The following is a 13,977-nucleotide window of genomic DNA, read 5'->3' as shown; positions in this document are numbered from 1 at the left end:
CTCAGGGATCTCATCGCCGATCTACTACGCCCATGATGATGCTTGGAGACTCTCTATGCACAACGTTGGTCCAAAAGGACTGCAGAGCCACCTAGATCTTTTATGAGTGCCGGATTCAAGATCCAAATCCCGTCGATCTCCAAATGCTCGCCGGCCCGCTACCGTCGATGGTGGCAGATCTCTTGCATCACAAATCTCTACGTCTCCAAGTCCTCGAGACTTTGCGTAGGACCAGGCACGGTGTGCATAGTACAGGCCAAGTGACCTGAAGGTACGCGACGAGCTGGAGGTGCCCCTTTGAGGGAACCGACCTGCGCATCCCAAGTGGGTCGCAGGCGCTCAACGACTCCGCCAGCTGAAGACCGAAGGCATCCTGCTGAGGACGTTCGCAGCGAGAACATGAATTCGGCAGTTCTCTTTCGGCATGAAGCGACCTCATGGTCTTCGCTCTCTTCGGAGCGGAGTATTTCTCGATCGGCGAACTATTCTCTCTGACCACGAGCCTGGCTACCATGCCTTGGCAGCAGCGCAAAGGTCTAGAGCGTCCACGGAGTCTGCTTTGAAGTATAAAATTAACCTTTTCCTGCAAACCCTTCGTCATGACACGCTTCTGCTCGAGTATTTGATGCGCGGCTGTTCTCGCAGCGCACTCCGAGATGAACTGCATGTTTACTCGAAAGTTCCGAGACAAATTCGCAGCCGAGACTCGTGGTTGTGGATAAGGCTGATGGAATATGTAACATCGAGAAACGGTAATATTATCCAGTGCGGAAAACCGACTCACTTTCCTGTTTTCCGGCTTCGCTTGCACATTACAATAAATAAGCATCTGCGGCACGACGGTGAAACACTACGAGGTGAATTGCAGACAGCCAAAGAGAACACTGCGACTGCCATCGTGCCTTAATAGTTCAACGTATTATCGGGCGAGAGCGGCACCCCGCAAATATCAAGCAAAGCTTTCCAGAGCAGTGCTTTCCAGAGTAGACCTGGCCAGAATCTTATCTGCCTTGTTTTCGAGTCCGATCTAACGTTGCACAAGGCTGGGACTGACAGAAGAAAGACACAACGGTAAAGTGGCTGTGAGGATCGTAGATCACGACGGTGCTGACTCGTAGACTATGAATTATTCCATGCTTAGAGCTGGACCTCGTACAGACTACTAGCGTACAACAGTATTGAAGCCTCCACTGAATAACAATCTACTGCTTCGTCGTACGTACGGCGGCAGCGACAGCGGGTACATCCTGATCGAGAGGTAGGATGTCGGGAACTGGACCAACTGGAGTGATCGAGAACGGGTTGATCTGCTTGTGGCTCTTCGTGTAGTGGTTCTTGATGTGAGTAAACTCGGTGGTACTCTTGAAGGCGTCGTTGTTCCAGTACAAATTGCGCATCCACCTTGAGATCAGGTTAGAATAGTCGACGCGTGTCAATGGCAGGTGGAACTTACTTGTGCAGGTGTGGGTATCCACTGCGGATGTCACGAATATTGCACTTGAAGTGCTGAACATAGACGGCATCAAATCGGATGATGGTCGTGTAGAGGCGAACGTCGAGCTCGGTCAGTTTGTCACCCAGATAGAATGGACCACCAGACTTGGCAAGATCCTCCTCTGCGCGATCGAGTGCCTTGAAAAGAGTTTTGACATTCTTCTCGTAAGCTTCTTGAGTACTGAGAAGAGTTAGCGATGTTCAAGTCTTGTACGCGTGTCCCATGCGCTTACGTTGCGAAGCCAGACTTGTAGACACCGTTGTTGATTTCGTTGTAAGTCCACTCGTTGGTCTCTTCAATACGCTTCTCGAGGTCGGAAGGCAGAAGATCGACGTTCTTGAACTTCTCAGGAAGGAGATCGTCAAAGGTGTGGTACATCATTCTAATGATCTCACTGCTCTCATTGTTGACAATGCGCTTTTGCTTCTTGTCGTAGAGAGTGGGCACAGTGTAGCGACCTTCATAGTCCTTGTTGTTCTCGAAGTAGATGTCGCTCAGGTGAGTGTAATCATCGTGCAAAGGGTCCGGTGTGGTGTTCTCACCAGGAACCTCTTCACCAGACTTTGGGAAACGCCAACCCTTCTCAAGCATCTCCCAGTGGACCGATGTGTAGGAGATGATGTCTTCGAGACCCTTGAGCTTGCGTACAATCAATGCACGGTGAGCCCAAGGGCAGGCATATGATACATAGAGGTGGTATCTGCCTTTCTCGGCCGGAAATTCAGCACCGGGCTCGTTCTTGATGAAGTCACGGAAAACAGATTGTTGTCTTTTGAATTCTCCAGACTTGTCCTTGGGGTCGACCCAGTTGAGAATATCTTTCTTCTCTTGAGTCTGTTTTGATGTCAGTATGCCGTGTCAGACAGAATGAAGCCTTGCATCACTGACTGCCATTGTACGGAAACGTATGGGTGTCAGATGTGAATTAATCAGTTGAGACCGTCTGAGCAAAGAGAACATGCGGTTTGATTGTGAGCAATGCAGAGTTATTTATCGCGTCTACGGCGCGAAGAGAGCTCGAGTGTAGCTCGTAAGCTGCTGACAAGCTAAGCTCGTCATCGAAAGCTGTGAGCGAAGTCATGACCGAATGATCCGATTAATTACCATTAATCTTGGCTAATGTATCACAAGTGCCACTAATTAGTCATCAATTCTCGGCTGTCCTGCAGCTTGATCTTCCCGCACTCCCGCACGGCCGCAGGAACCGTCTTCACGGGTTCGTAAAAATGGTCAACACAGAGATCTTGCTTCAAGAGCATCTGCTCTCTACATGTGTCTCTTCGGGTAAATGATTGTAGACAAAGGAAGCTCTTGCTCGTAGACAGAGCTTCTAGATTGTAGCTTAGCGATACCGCACTCAACAAATTGATTTGCTTGTGCCAACGGCCTGACTCGGCGACCACTTGGGTGAAAAAGTTTTTGCATAGTTTGTGCACCTCAGATCGGTGAAGCTGCTCGAGTAGAAGTGAACGAGAACCCGGACAACAATCGCAGCATTTCACATACCTTTCCCTTCCTTTTCACACTCTCTCAAACCTCTGTAGAGTCTCCCGGCTCACCTCTGGACAACAACTTCCCCGTCTTTCTACCAATACCAGACAAAACATTGACCACAACCTCTGACGCACTGCGCGCACGTTCCTTCAGCGCGGGGTCTTGGCATCTGGAGACAATTTTTTCCCATTATTCCGCTTCGAACTTCCTCCTCCTTGTGTCATCAGTTCAAACTGGCCTCGTCTTGCACAATGGCTGGCCACACTGGAGATAAACTTATCGCTCTTGAGGCAAGAGAAGGCACGGAATGTGTCCGTCTCGCCGAGGGCAAATCCTTTGGTGCTGAGAAGAGTGTAGCTGGCGAGCTGGTCTTCTCGACTGGCATGGTCGGTTACGAGGAGTCCATCACCGACCCCTCATACAAAGGCCAGATCCTGGTCCTCACATACCCTCTCGTCGGCAACTACGGTGTGCCTGACAGAAACGAATTGGATCCTCTCTTGAAGGACCTCCCTGCCCACTTCGAGGCCTCCCAGATTCACGTCGCTGGTTTGATCGTTGCTTCGTACTGCGGCGAAGACTACTCGCATTACCTGGCCACCTCTTCATTGGGCAAATGGCTGAAGGAGCAAGGTGTGCCCGCCCTCTGCGGCGTCGACACCCGCGCCCTCACCAAGATCATTCGCGAGAAGGGTAGCATGCTCGGCCGCATGAGACTGCAAAAGTCTGGCTCGCACGCCGCTGCCCCCATCACCAACGGTATCACTCTAAGCAACGGCGAGTCTGAGGAGAAGCCCGAGTTCGAGGAGGTCGAGTGGTCCAACCCTAATAGCGAGAACTTGGTCGCAGTTGGTAAGACTACCCGACAGCATTACTTGTGAAGCTGCTTCTGACATGGTCTAGTTTCGATCAAGGAACCCAAAATCTACTCTCCCGACCCATCGAACGCCTTGAAGCACCCCTCAGGCAGACCTATCCGTATTGTCTGCGTCGACGTTGGTCTCAAGTACAACCAGCTTAGATGCCTCGTCAAGCGTGGTGTCGAGGTTCAGGTCGTCCCTTGGGACTACGACTTCCCTTCATTGGCCGGCAAGGAATACGATGGTCTTTTCATCTCCAACGGTCCCGGTGACCCAGCATTGATGGAGAAGACTGTCAAGAACATCCAAGCCAACATCCGTGAGGCCAGAGTTCCCATCTTCGGTATCTGTTTGGGACACCAGCTTCTCGCTCGCGCTTCGGGCGCCGAGACTGTCAAGATGAAGTACGGTAACAGAGGCCACAACATTCCCTGCACCAACTTGATCTCCGGAAAGTGCTATATCACATCACAAAACCACGGTTACGCGGTCGACTCGCGCACCCTCACTCAAGACTGGTCAGAACTGTTTGTCAATGCCAACGATGGCTCCAACGAGGGCATCAGACACGTTAGCAGACCTTACTTCAGTGTCCAATTCCACCCCGAGAGTGCTCCTGGTCCCCAGGACACCGAATTCCTCTTCGATGTTTTCCTGGATGCCGTTCAGAAGACCATTGAGGACCCCAGCATAATGCACCAGTCTATCAAGTTCCCCGGCGGTGATCTTGCTGAGAACCAGAAGGCTAACCCCAGAGTGACCGTCAAGAAGGTTCTTGTTCTTGGTAGTGGTGGTCTCTCCATCGGCCAGGCTGGTGAATTTGATTACTCTGGTTCCCAGGCTATCAAGGCCCTTAAGGAGGAGGGTATCTACACCATCTTGATCAACCCCAACATCGCCACCATCCAGACTTCCAAGGGTCTGGCCGATAAGGTCTACTTCCTTCCTGTCAACGCCGACTTCGTCCGCAAGGTCATCAAGCAGGAGAAGCCTGACGGCATCTACTGTACTTTCGGTGGTCAGACTGCTCTGTCCGTTGGTATTCAACTGAAGGACGAGTTCGAGAGTCTCGGTGTCAAGGTTCTTGGTACCCAGATCGACACCGTCATCACCACTGAGGACCGTGAGCTCTTCGCTCGTGCCATGGAGTCTATTGGCGAGAAGTGCGCCATGTCCGCTTCCGCCAACAACATGGAGGAGGCTGTTGCCGCCGGAAAGCAAATCGGCTTCCCTCTGATCATCCGTGCTGCCTATGCTCTTGGTGGTCTGGGCAGTGGTTTCGCCGACAATGAGAAAGAGTTGATCGATCTCTGCAACAAGGCTTTCGCTGCCAGTCCCCAGGTTCTCATCGAGCGCAGCATGAAGGGCTGGAAGGAAATTGAGTACGAAGTCGTCCGTGATTGCCAGGACAACTGCATCACTGTCTGTAACATGGAGAACTTCGATCCTCTGGGTATCCACACCGGTGACTCTATTGTCGTTGCCCCTTCGCAGACTCTGTCCGATAAGGACTTCATGATGCTCAGACGCACAGCCGTCAACGTCATTCGTCATCTCGGTGTCGTCGGTGAGTGTAACATTCAATACGCTCTCAACCCTGACTCGAGAGAGTACTGTATCATTGAGGTCAACGCTCGTCTCTCGCGTTCGTCCGCTCTTGCCTCTAAGGCCACTGGTTACCCTCTGGCTTTCGTTGCTGCCAAGCTTGGTCTTGGTATCCCACTGAACGAGATCAAGAACACTGTCACCAAGGTCACCTGTGCCTGCTTCGAGCCTTCTCTTGATTACGTCGTTGTCAAGATCCCTCGTTGGGATCTGAAGAAGTTCACTCGCGTCTCCACTCTCCTCGGCTCTGCTATGAAGAGTGTCGGTGAAGTCATGAGTATCGGTAGAACATTCGAAGAAGCTATTCAGAAGGCTATTCGTGCCGTCGATGTTAGCAACCTCGGCTTCCAGGAGACCAGCGCCCTCATGTCCATCGACCAAGAGCTTCAGACTCCTTCTGACCAGAGAATGTTCGCCATTGCCAACGCTATGCACTCTGGTTACACTGTCGACAAGATCTGGGAGTTGACAAAGATCGACAAGTGGTTCTTGAGCAAGCTCAAGGGCCTCAGCGAGTTCGGCAAGCTTATGAGCACCAAGCAGGTTGGCGAAGTTCCCTCGTCGCTCTTCAGACAGGCCAAGGAGCTCGGATTCTCGGACAAGCAACTTAGTATCTTCTGGTCCACCAACGAGCAAACCGTCCGCAAGCACAGACTCGAATACGACATTATGCCTGTTGTAAAGCAGATCGACACAGTCGCAGGCGAGTTCCCTTGCCACACGAATTATCTCTACACGACATACAATGGTACCGAGAGTGATGTCGAATTTAATGACAATGGTGTCATGGTTCTCGGATCCGGTGTCTACCGTATCGGTTCATCCGTTGAGTTCGATTGGTGTTCGGTTCGTGCCGTTCGCACCTTGCGCGAAAACAATTTCCGCACTGTGATGGTCAATGTAAGTAAATTTTTCTTTTTGTTTGCGATTTTTTTGCGAAGCAGTCTTGTGAAAGTCACGTGATTCTGGAAGCCCTGGACCTGGACTGGAATTCTGCCCCTCCAATCTTGCTTTGGGAAGGTGCATACCACCACCCCACCTGCCTCCATCAACGCGACTCGCGATGATGCGCGTTTCTTCGCTGCTGCCTGGCTGGCAGCTTCCTCATGCGTTCACATGCGAAGCGGAGACGCTTGACACTCTTCTTGCTCCCACATTCCCTCTCTTCACCATCAACACTCCTACCTTTTCGTCAGCAGTATCTTGCATCACCTCTGCATCAACGTTACCTCTGCATCAACGTTACTTCTGCATCAACACTACTATCCCGTCTTCACTCATTCGGACGTCGTTCACTACCCTCAGCCTCTTCCTACTACGTCCTTCGAAGCCTGCAAGATGGACACTGTTCAGCCAACAGAAGCTCCGTTCAACGAGTCACTCCATGACTTGGTCCTCGAGAAGGTCTGGCTGTGTCTTTCCAACCAACCAACCCACGCCAAAAACGACTACTTCAACATGTTCTTCACTTCACCTTCCATCATCCAGAACATCGCAGTCGAGACTCGGCTCTCGTTCCCTCCTTCCCTCAAGGCTTTCATGGAAGGTGACAGACCAGACGACATCCAATTCTTCAAGTCATTGCCTACAGACTTCGACGATGAGTGGGCTATCTACGCCGTCACCATGGAGAAGCTCAACTGCAAGCCCAGAGTGCAGATTGGATCTGCCACTGCTGCCAGGTATGGTGCACCGTCTCGCGTCAAACACTACTACACGTTCACTCTGTTGCCTATCAATGTCGAGAAGTCTCTCGAGGAAGGCTACATCATCACTCACGTCGGCAAGATGTGTGGCGCTCCTATTCCCGGTTCTGCTGATATTCCTCTTGCCCGCCTGCTATTTGTAGCCGTGGAGGCCACCTTCTGCTACCTCTTCTGGACAATGAAGGCCTACATGTCAGACTATGGCATGGGCTTCACGTGTCTTTGGGACTGGCAAGGCTTAGCTTGGGATAGTCTCTCCAGCCACTCTGCGTTCTACGAAGGTATACGTAGCGAGTACAACCTCACCCAGGAACAACTTGTCGAGCACGCCGCCAACATGAAGGTCAAAGCCAAGCAGATTCACAATATCGGCAACAGTCACTGGCATCACATGAAGATGGAGACCGACTACGACGCATACATCACCGCCTCCATCGCTCGCAAGATGAAGTCCAGGGCCGCCAACCCTGGCCGTGAGATGGAGGTTGAGCGTGCTCGCCACAAGCGTGACCTCGAGGCAAAGAGGTTCTATTGCGACGACTGCAGTGAGGCCTTCACTACCGCCTACTTGCTCAAAACACACAAGACCAAGGATTCTCACAAGAACATGGCCAACGGTACGCCTGTTGTCCATTGCCGTCTTTGCAAAAGAGGATTCGGTAGCAAGAATGTCTTCACCAAGCATCTCAAGTCTCAGGATCACAACGACGTTGTTGTTGCTGCTCGTCTCGCTGCCACCACTGCTCGTCTCGCTGCAATTGCCGCCGACACTGCCGCCGCTGCTGCTACTTGATTTACAACTACGCAATCACTCCGCCTTGAGACACTGTCCGCTCAACGAGTGACTCGTTGGACGACGTTCAACTCAACGGAAGCTCCGTTCCTCTGGGGGTTCAATCTTCCGGGACATTTCTTGCCTGGTGGCTTATGTTTCTCTTCCCTCATGGCTTTCTTGGACATGTCTTTCTTTTCTTGCTTCCTCATGGGTGAGGAACAGTGATGGCTTATCCTGCACGGCTACTCTGGCTTTCACAAGACTTCTTCGTAACTAACATGAATAACTTTTGTACTGTTTAACTTTTTGAACACCTTGGCTAACTTCCTTCACGTACAACCCTGAAACAGCACGTACACCCCTGTAGGCTCAGTAGATTCGACTTGTGAGATCATTTCATCAGTGAGATGTTGTTTGGACGTCGTCCGGAACAACATCGCCGCGTGAATTGACTTGCCAGACCGACCCATTGGCTCTACCCTTCCTCTATGTAAACCCAGCTAACATTTACCAGGTATCCACTGATTACGACGAAGCCGACCGTTTGTACTTCGAGAACATCACTCTCGAAACCGTCCTCGATATCTACCAGCTCGAGAACTCTAGTGGTGTCATCCTCTCCATGGGTGGTCAGACTCCCAACAACATTTCTCTGCCTTTGCACAGACTCAACGTCAAGATTCTTGGTACCTCTCCCGAGATGATTGACTCCGCCGAGAACAGATACAAGTTTTCGCGTATGCTCGACAGAATTGGTGTCGATCAGCCTCAGTGGAAGGAGTTGACTAGCATTGAGGAGGCCAGAAAGTTCTGTGATGCTGTCACCTACCCCGTGCTTGTTCGCCCCTCATACGTTCTTTCAGGAGCTGCTATGAACACCGTTTACTCGGAGCACGACCTTGCCAACTACCTTAACCAGGCCGCTGAGGTTTCCAAGGATCACCCCGTTGTCATCACCAAGTACATCGAGGGTGCCAAGGAGATTGAGATGGACGCTGTTGCCCGTAACGGTACCATGATTGGTCACTTCATCTCCGAGCACGTCGAGAACGCTGGTGTCCACTCCGGTGACGCCACTCTCATCCAGCCCCCTCAGGACTTGGATGCCGAGACCGTCAGACGTATTGAGGAGGCCACCAAGAAGATTGGTGAGGCACTCAACATCACTGGTCCTTACAACATCCAGTTCATCGCCAAGGATAACGATATCAAGGTCATTGAGTGCAACGTCAGAGCCTCAAGATCCTTCCCCTTCGTTTCCAAGGTCACTGGTGTTGATTTGATCGAGTTGGCCACCAAGGCCATGACTGGTCTCCCCCTTCAGGAGTACCCCCCTGTCACCATGCCCGCCGACTATATTGGTGTCAAGGTTCCTCAATTTTCCTTCTCGCGTCTCTCCGGTGCCGATCCCGTCACCGGTGTTGAGATGGCCTCTACTGGTGAGGTCGCTTGTTTCGGTCGCACCAAGTACGAGGCTTATATGAAGGCTCTCGTTGCAACTGGCTTCCGTCTGCCCAAGAAGAACATCCTCCTGTCCATTGGTGCCTACAAGGACAAGCAGGAGTTGTTGCCTTCCATCGAGAAGCTCCACAAGCTCGGCTACAGCCTCTACGCTACCGCTGGTACCGCTGACTTCCTTGAGGAGCACGGCGTTCCTTGCAAGTTCTTGGAAGCTCTCCAGGACGACGAGCAGAGAACCGAGTACTCTCTGACCCACGCTCTTGCCAACAACTTGATCGACTTGTACATTAACTTGCCTTCAAGCAACCGCTTCCGTCGTCCTGCCAACTACATGTCCAAGGGTTACCGCACCCGCAGAATGGCCGTCGACTACCAGACCCCTCTGGTCACCAACGTCAAGAACGCCAAGATTCTGATTGAGGCCATTGCTCGTAATTACGCAATGGAAATCAGCAGCGTCGACTACCAGACCTTCGCTGACCACCCTTCGACCTCTCTTGAGGAACCTGTTGCTAAGAAGACTCCTACCCTCCAAGAGCTTCTTCACAACTCTCCTCTCAAGGGCAGAGATATCACCTCCGTCAACCAGTTCACAAGAAAAGAGCTTCATCTTCTTATGACTGTCGCTTCGGAGATGCGTCTTGGTGTCGAGCGTGACGGTGTCCTGGACATCCTGAAGAACAAGCTCCTGTGCTTGATGTTCTACGAGCCTTCCACCCGCACTTCATCATCCTTCGATGCTGCTATGAAGCGTCTTGGTGGCCAGTGCATCATGATCAACGAATCCCACTCGAGCACTAAGAAGGGCGAGACCCTGTCGGACACCATCCGGACTCTTGACCAGTACGGTGATGCTATCGTTCTCCGCCACCCCAGCGACGACAGCGCCGAAATTGCCGCCGACGCCGCCGACCACCCTATCATCAACGCTGGAAACGGTTCGCGCGAGCACCCTACCCAGGCTTTCCTCGACCTCTTCACCATTCGTGAGGAGCTCGGTACCGCCAACGGTCTCACCATCACCTTCGTCGGTGACCTCAAGTACGGCCGCACCGTCCACTCCCTTTGCGAGCTCCTCAAGCATTACAACTGCACCATCAACCTCGTCGCCCCCAAGCAGATCGAACTCCCCGAGAAGGTCCGCAGCGCCCTTCAAGGCCGCGGCCAGCTTGGTGTCGAGTCTCACGAGTTGACCACCGAGATCGTCGCTCAATCCGACGTCATCTACTGCACCCGTGTGCAGAAGGAGCGTTTCGAGGACCTGTCCGTTTACGAGCAGGTCAAGGACGGTCTCGTGGTCAGCGCCGCCACTCTCAAGCATGCCAAGAAGAACATGATCGTCATGCACCCTCTTCCTCGAAACTTGGAGCTCAGCCCTGAGGTCGACAACGACCCCAGAGCTGCTTACTTCAGACAGGTAAGTTTTGCAACTTCCCACTACCCAACACATTTACTGACAATTTTCACAGATGAAGTACGGCATGTTCGTCCGCATGGCTCTTTTGGCCCTCGTCATGGCCTCGTAATCAGGAAACACCTTGCATTACAAACTAAAAATGGGATAATTGGCGTTTTTCACTGTAGATTATTGGCTGGAAAGCGATTTTGGCGGACTTTTTCTTTTTGTATACAATCAACTAAACCTCACCTCAAATTTCATATTGAGGGAAAGTGACTCTTTTTACGTTCAGTTGGATCTAAATCATCACTGTTCGTCAAAATCTGTCAGTCTCACGTATTATTGAGCAGCTGGACTGCCCTTTACGCGTGTTATGCGTTACGTCATTTTATGTATATACCCATTTTTTTTTATTTTTCTTGTATATAGAGAAGTCATTTCAATTTGTTTTCATCGTCTTTTTTCGTCTTCTGTATTTTCTGTATTCTCATTCATCGCATACCGACGTACTACTGGTTTTTGGAGATGCAGTGTATCCAAGAACACCGGCTGTAAAGATGCAAGATATTTAGAGAGATTTGGTTGCTTGATGGGGTAGAGACGGGAAAATGCTGATTTTCTCGCATCATGATCTGGGATATAAATGCGTCTATGCAATCCAATGTGTAGAGGTATCCGAATACTCAAGACACGAGATGAGATGCTGATCAGAAAAATCAAAACAGTAGCCTCAGACAGGGATCGATTGAATGTAGTGAAGCTGTCTGGACCGTCTTTCTTGTGGGACCGGGGTCATTTGCCGTCGTAACCATACAAGTTTATGATGGTCTTTGGAAGGAACATATGCTAAAGGTTGTGATTTACTGATGTGAACATGGTTCAATGGTGTAGGCTGACTTTTAATTTAGCATCTGTATCCACTGAAAATGGAAGCTATGTGCTCTACCTAGTCGTCGTTTCTGCTCGAAAGTTGCTCGTGCATCTCGAAATCTATCCACTCCATGAGTTGGTTTTCTTGATGGAGAATCGAACCCAACTAGAACTAGAAATTCTGGGTGATGCCATCGAACTTCTTTCCAACACCCTCCAGGAGTCTCTCGCGCACAGCTATCCGCACCAGATTTTTGATCTGTGTCGCACGGTCTTCCGAAGTGGCATTCTTCATTCTCTCCTTGACGAACCGGAAGATCTCATCCCAGAAGAACCCTGACCAGTCCGATGTCAGGTGCTCTTCAATCTCGACCCCAAGAGGTTGCGTTCCACCGTTTGCGCGACGGAGAAGTTTCCACATATCGCGAATTTTGGCCTTGATTTGAGCAGCGATAAGACTATCGACGATTCTGGAAGTGCTAATCAAAAAAATTAGTTCCTTGTAGACTGCTTTGACGAGATCCAAGTACATACCCAGCAGTCTTTTCCTGCACACTCTCGAAGATGCATATCAGTTCGTCGCTGGCGATCTCACTAGCAACAGAAGCCTTGGTATCCTCACCGCTAGATGTAGCGGCGTCGCGTAGCTGAGTTGCGAGGATGCCAGCACGCTTGATCTGCTCATTGATATCGAGGCGAGGTCTCTTGTTGGACTCATCGGTGGATGCATCGGATTCAGAGCGCTTCGACATTGTGATCGATCGATTGGAGGGGCTCAAAAGGTCGATAGTCGAAGGGAACGTGTTATTGTGTGAGAGATTCGAGTAAAGACGTGAACTAAATGCAGATTGGCAGACGCGTTAGTAGTCGAAGACATATATTGTGCCGATAGGTCGATGTGAAGGAAAGGGCGAGATAGAGTAAAGTAAAGGCCACAAACGAAGAGGTTAAAAGTCACAGTTGGTTGTGCCGTCAGAGCGTATGATGGAGTTGATCTGACGTGAGGAAGGCACGATTCAGAAACAGACAAGAAAGCCGAGAAGGCAGTTACCTGCAAAAGTGAAGTCAAAAGCTATTCGCAAAGCAGCAAGCGCGTTATGGTGTTATGACTCTTCCTTCCTTCCATCACTAGCAAAAAAGTGGAAGCATCCTGCCTCCGATCAAGTGTGAGCTCCATCCATGACTTCATCGACGATGGCAAGCATGTTGCGGTTCACGACCAGCCTGAAGGCAGCCTTTGTTTCTGCTCCGATCTTCGCAGGTATCTCTTTGCTCAGCGCCCCTTGCACCTTCTCAGAAACGATATCGACGACTCCCTCCTCAATGTCACGTCTCTTGACCTCTATCCAATCACACAGATCACTGCCTGAGTCATCCCCCAGATCGCGTCTCTTGTGGGACTGTTTCTCAAACACCTCGAACCAATGCTGGGCTTCAGCAAGGATCGTAGCGTTGATGAAGCCGTCCACGGTATGGTTTGCCCTAGCTGATGTCAGTTGTGCTTCTCAACCGTGGTATAGTACAGCCCACGTTTTGATGCTCTTCTCGAGAGCAGCAGTAGAAGTGACCATAGCTTCGGCTTTGGCGATGTGATGCATGATTTCCTCGCGGCGGATAGTATGACCCCACTGGAGTGTAGACTTTTGAGACTTGAGAGCATCCAACAGAGTCGTGGCGGTCTTCTTGACTTCTGAGATACCAGCGTCGAGATTCAGCCGGGTCTTTTTGATTGGAGATGGAGCACCAGCTATGTCGTCGATACCAGGGCGTTTTGACATTGTGATGGCAGGACATAATTGAGAAGAGGAGGGTGAAATTTGGAGAGCAAGAGATTGAGGTGTCACCCGGAGGCCCAAGCCAGGAAGTCGCGATTGCCTCAAAACAGAAACTAGAATGGCATGTGATATCCAAATCTGGGAGTAGCCCCTGCCCTCCCGTCCGTCAAGACCTTGCGCGTTCACTTCAATAGCCTTTCACATAGTTGATGCTCCAGATCATTATCAGAGGCAATCACGCACGCAGGGTCGGGATCAAAACGCAGAGTCTCATCTCTGGAGCCAACTCCTTTCCTTAAGAGCATCGTCGAAAGCGACATCTGCTATCCCTAGCTATGTCAGTTCCAAGTTAGTTCAAGACCACTACCCGCGAGAAATACATCACAACAACATAAAGAACCAAAAAAGAATCACAGGTCTGATGGCTGGGGAAATGTTCACTCACCTCGTCTTCTCCCCATCGCCGTCACCTCTCTCCCTCTTTGAGCAAACCCTCTCTCCTCCTCCTCCTCCTCCTCCTCCTCCTCCTCCTCCTCC

The 13,977-nt window shown here is 51.0% G+C and overlaps 5 protein-coding genes across 5 annotated transcripts; 1 reads left to right on the top strand and 4 right to left on the bottom strand.

The window, feature by feature from the left end:
- Positions 1-83: 83 nt before the first annotated feature.
- AUEXF2481DRAFT_463549 (uncharacterized protein) lies at positions 84-1,139 on the bottom strand. The gene has a single exon (XM_013484516.1). The coding sequence runs from the start codon at positions 827-829 to the stop codon at positions 188-190; it is 642 nt and encodes a 213-aa protein (XP_013339970.1). The 5' UTR covers positions 830-1,139; the 3' UTR covers positions 84-187.
- Positions 1,140-1,202: 63 nt separating this feature from the next.
- On the bottom strand, positions 1,203-2,389 carry AUEXF2481DRAFT_8486 (uncharacterized protein; the record flags this gene model as incomplete). The annotated part of the gene is made up of 4 exons (XM_013484442.1): positions 1,203-1,401; positions 1,454-1,675; positions 1,728-2,329; positions 2,384-2,389. 4 exons carry the CDS (start codon positions 2,387-2,389, stop codon positions 1,203-1,205), a joined length of 1,029 nt encoding a protein of 342 aa, XP_013339896.1.
- Positions 2,390-3,240: 851 nt separating this feature from the next.
- AUEXF2481DRAFT_48258 (uncharacterized protein) lies at positions 3,241-10,922 on the top strand (the record flags this gene model as incomplete). The annotated part of the gene is made up of 4 exons (XM_013484498.1): positions 3,241-3,841; positions 3,893-6,279; positions 8,450-10,813; positions 10,866-10,922. 4 exons carry the CDS (start codon positions 3,241-3,243, stop codon positions 10,920-10,922), a joined length of 5,409 nt encoding a protein of 1,802 aa, XP_013339952.1.
- A 915-nt stretch (positions 10,923-11,837) lies between these two features.
- Positions 11,838-12,417, bottom strand: AUEXF2481DRAFT_8483 (uncharacterized protein; the record flags this gene model as incomplete). The annotated part of the gene is made up of 2 exons (XM_013484441.1): positions 11,838-12,144; positions 12,200-12,417. The coding sequence occupies 2 exons, from the start codon at positions 12,415-12,417 to the stop codon at positions 11,838-11,840; spliced, it is 525 nt and encodes a 174-aa protein (XP_013339895.1).
- A 285-nt stretch (positions 12,418-12,702) lies between these two features.
- AUEXF2481DRAFT_463584 (uncharacterized protein) lies at positions 12,703-13,589 on the bottom strand. The gene is made up of 2 exons (XM_013484515.1): positions 13,196-13,589; positions 12,703-13,147 (listed from the first exon to the last, which is right to left on the bottom strand). The coding sequence occupies exons 1-2, from the start codon at positions 13,441-13,443 to the stop codon at positions 12,826-12,828; spliced, it is 570 nt and encodes a 189-aa protein (XP_013339969.1). The 5' UTR covers positions 13,444-13,589; the 3' UTR covers positions 12,703-12,825.
- Between the last annotated feature and the right edge of the window lie 388 nt (positions 13,590-13,977).

The sequence above is a fragment of the Aureobasidium subglaciale genome (assembly GCF_000721755.1).
Source record: "Aureobasidium subglaciale EXF-2481 unplaced genomic scaffold scaffold_29, whole genome shotgun sequence".
NCBI lineage: Eukaryota > Fungi > Ascomycota > Dothideomycetes > Dothideales > Saccotheciaceae > Aureobasidium > Aureobasidium subglaciale.
Note: the sequence above shows the minus strand (reverse complement) of the source record. Positions and strands in the feature narration are given on the sequence as shown.

Excerpts from the sequence above, each read along its gene's own strand:
- AUEXF2481DRAFT_463584 (XM_013484515.1), bottom strand. The coding sequence starts at position 13,443 with ATGTCAAAACGCCCTGGTATCGACGACATAGCTGGTGCTCCATCTCCA. Across the intron at positions 13,148-13,195 it reads CTCGAGAAGAGCATCAAAAC|GGCAAACCATACCGTGGACG; the intron begins GTGGGCTGTACT and ends GACATCAGCTAG.
- AUEXF2481DRAFT_463549 (XM_013484516.1), bottom strand. The coding sequence starts at position 829 with ATGCTTATTTATTGTAATGTGCAAGCGAAGCCGGAAAACAGGAAAGTG.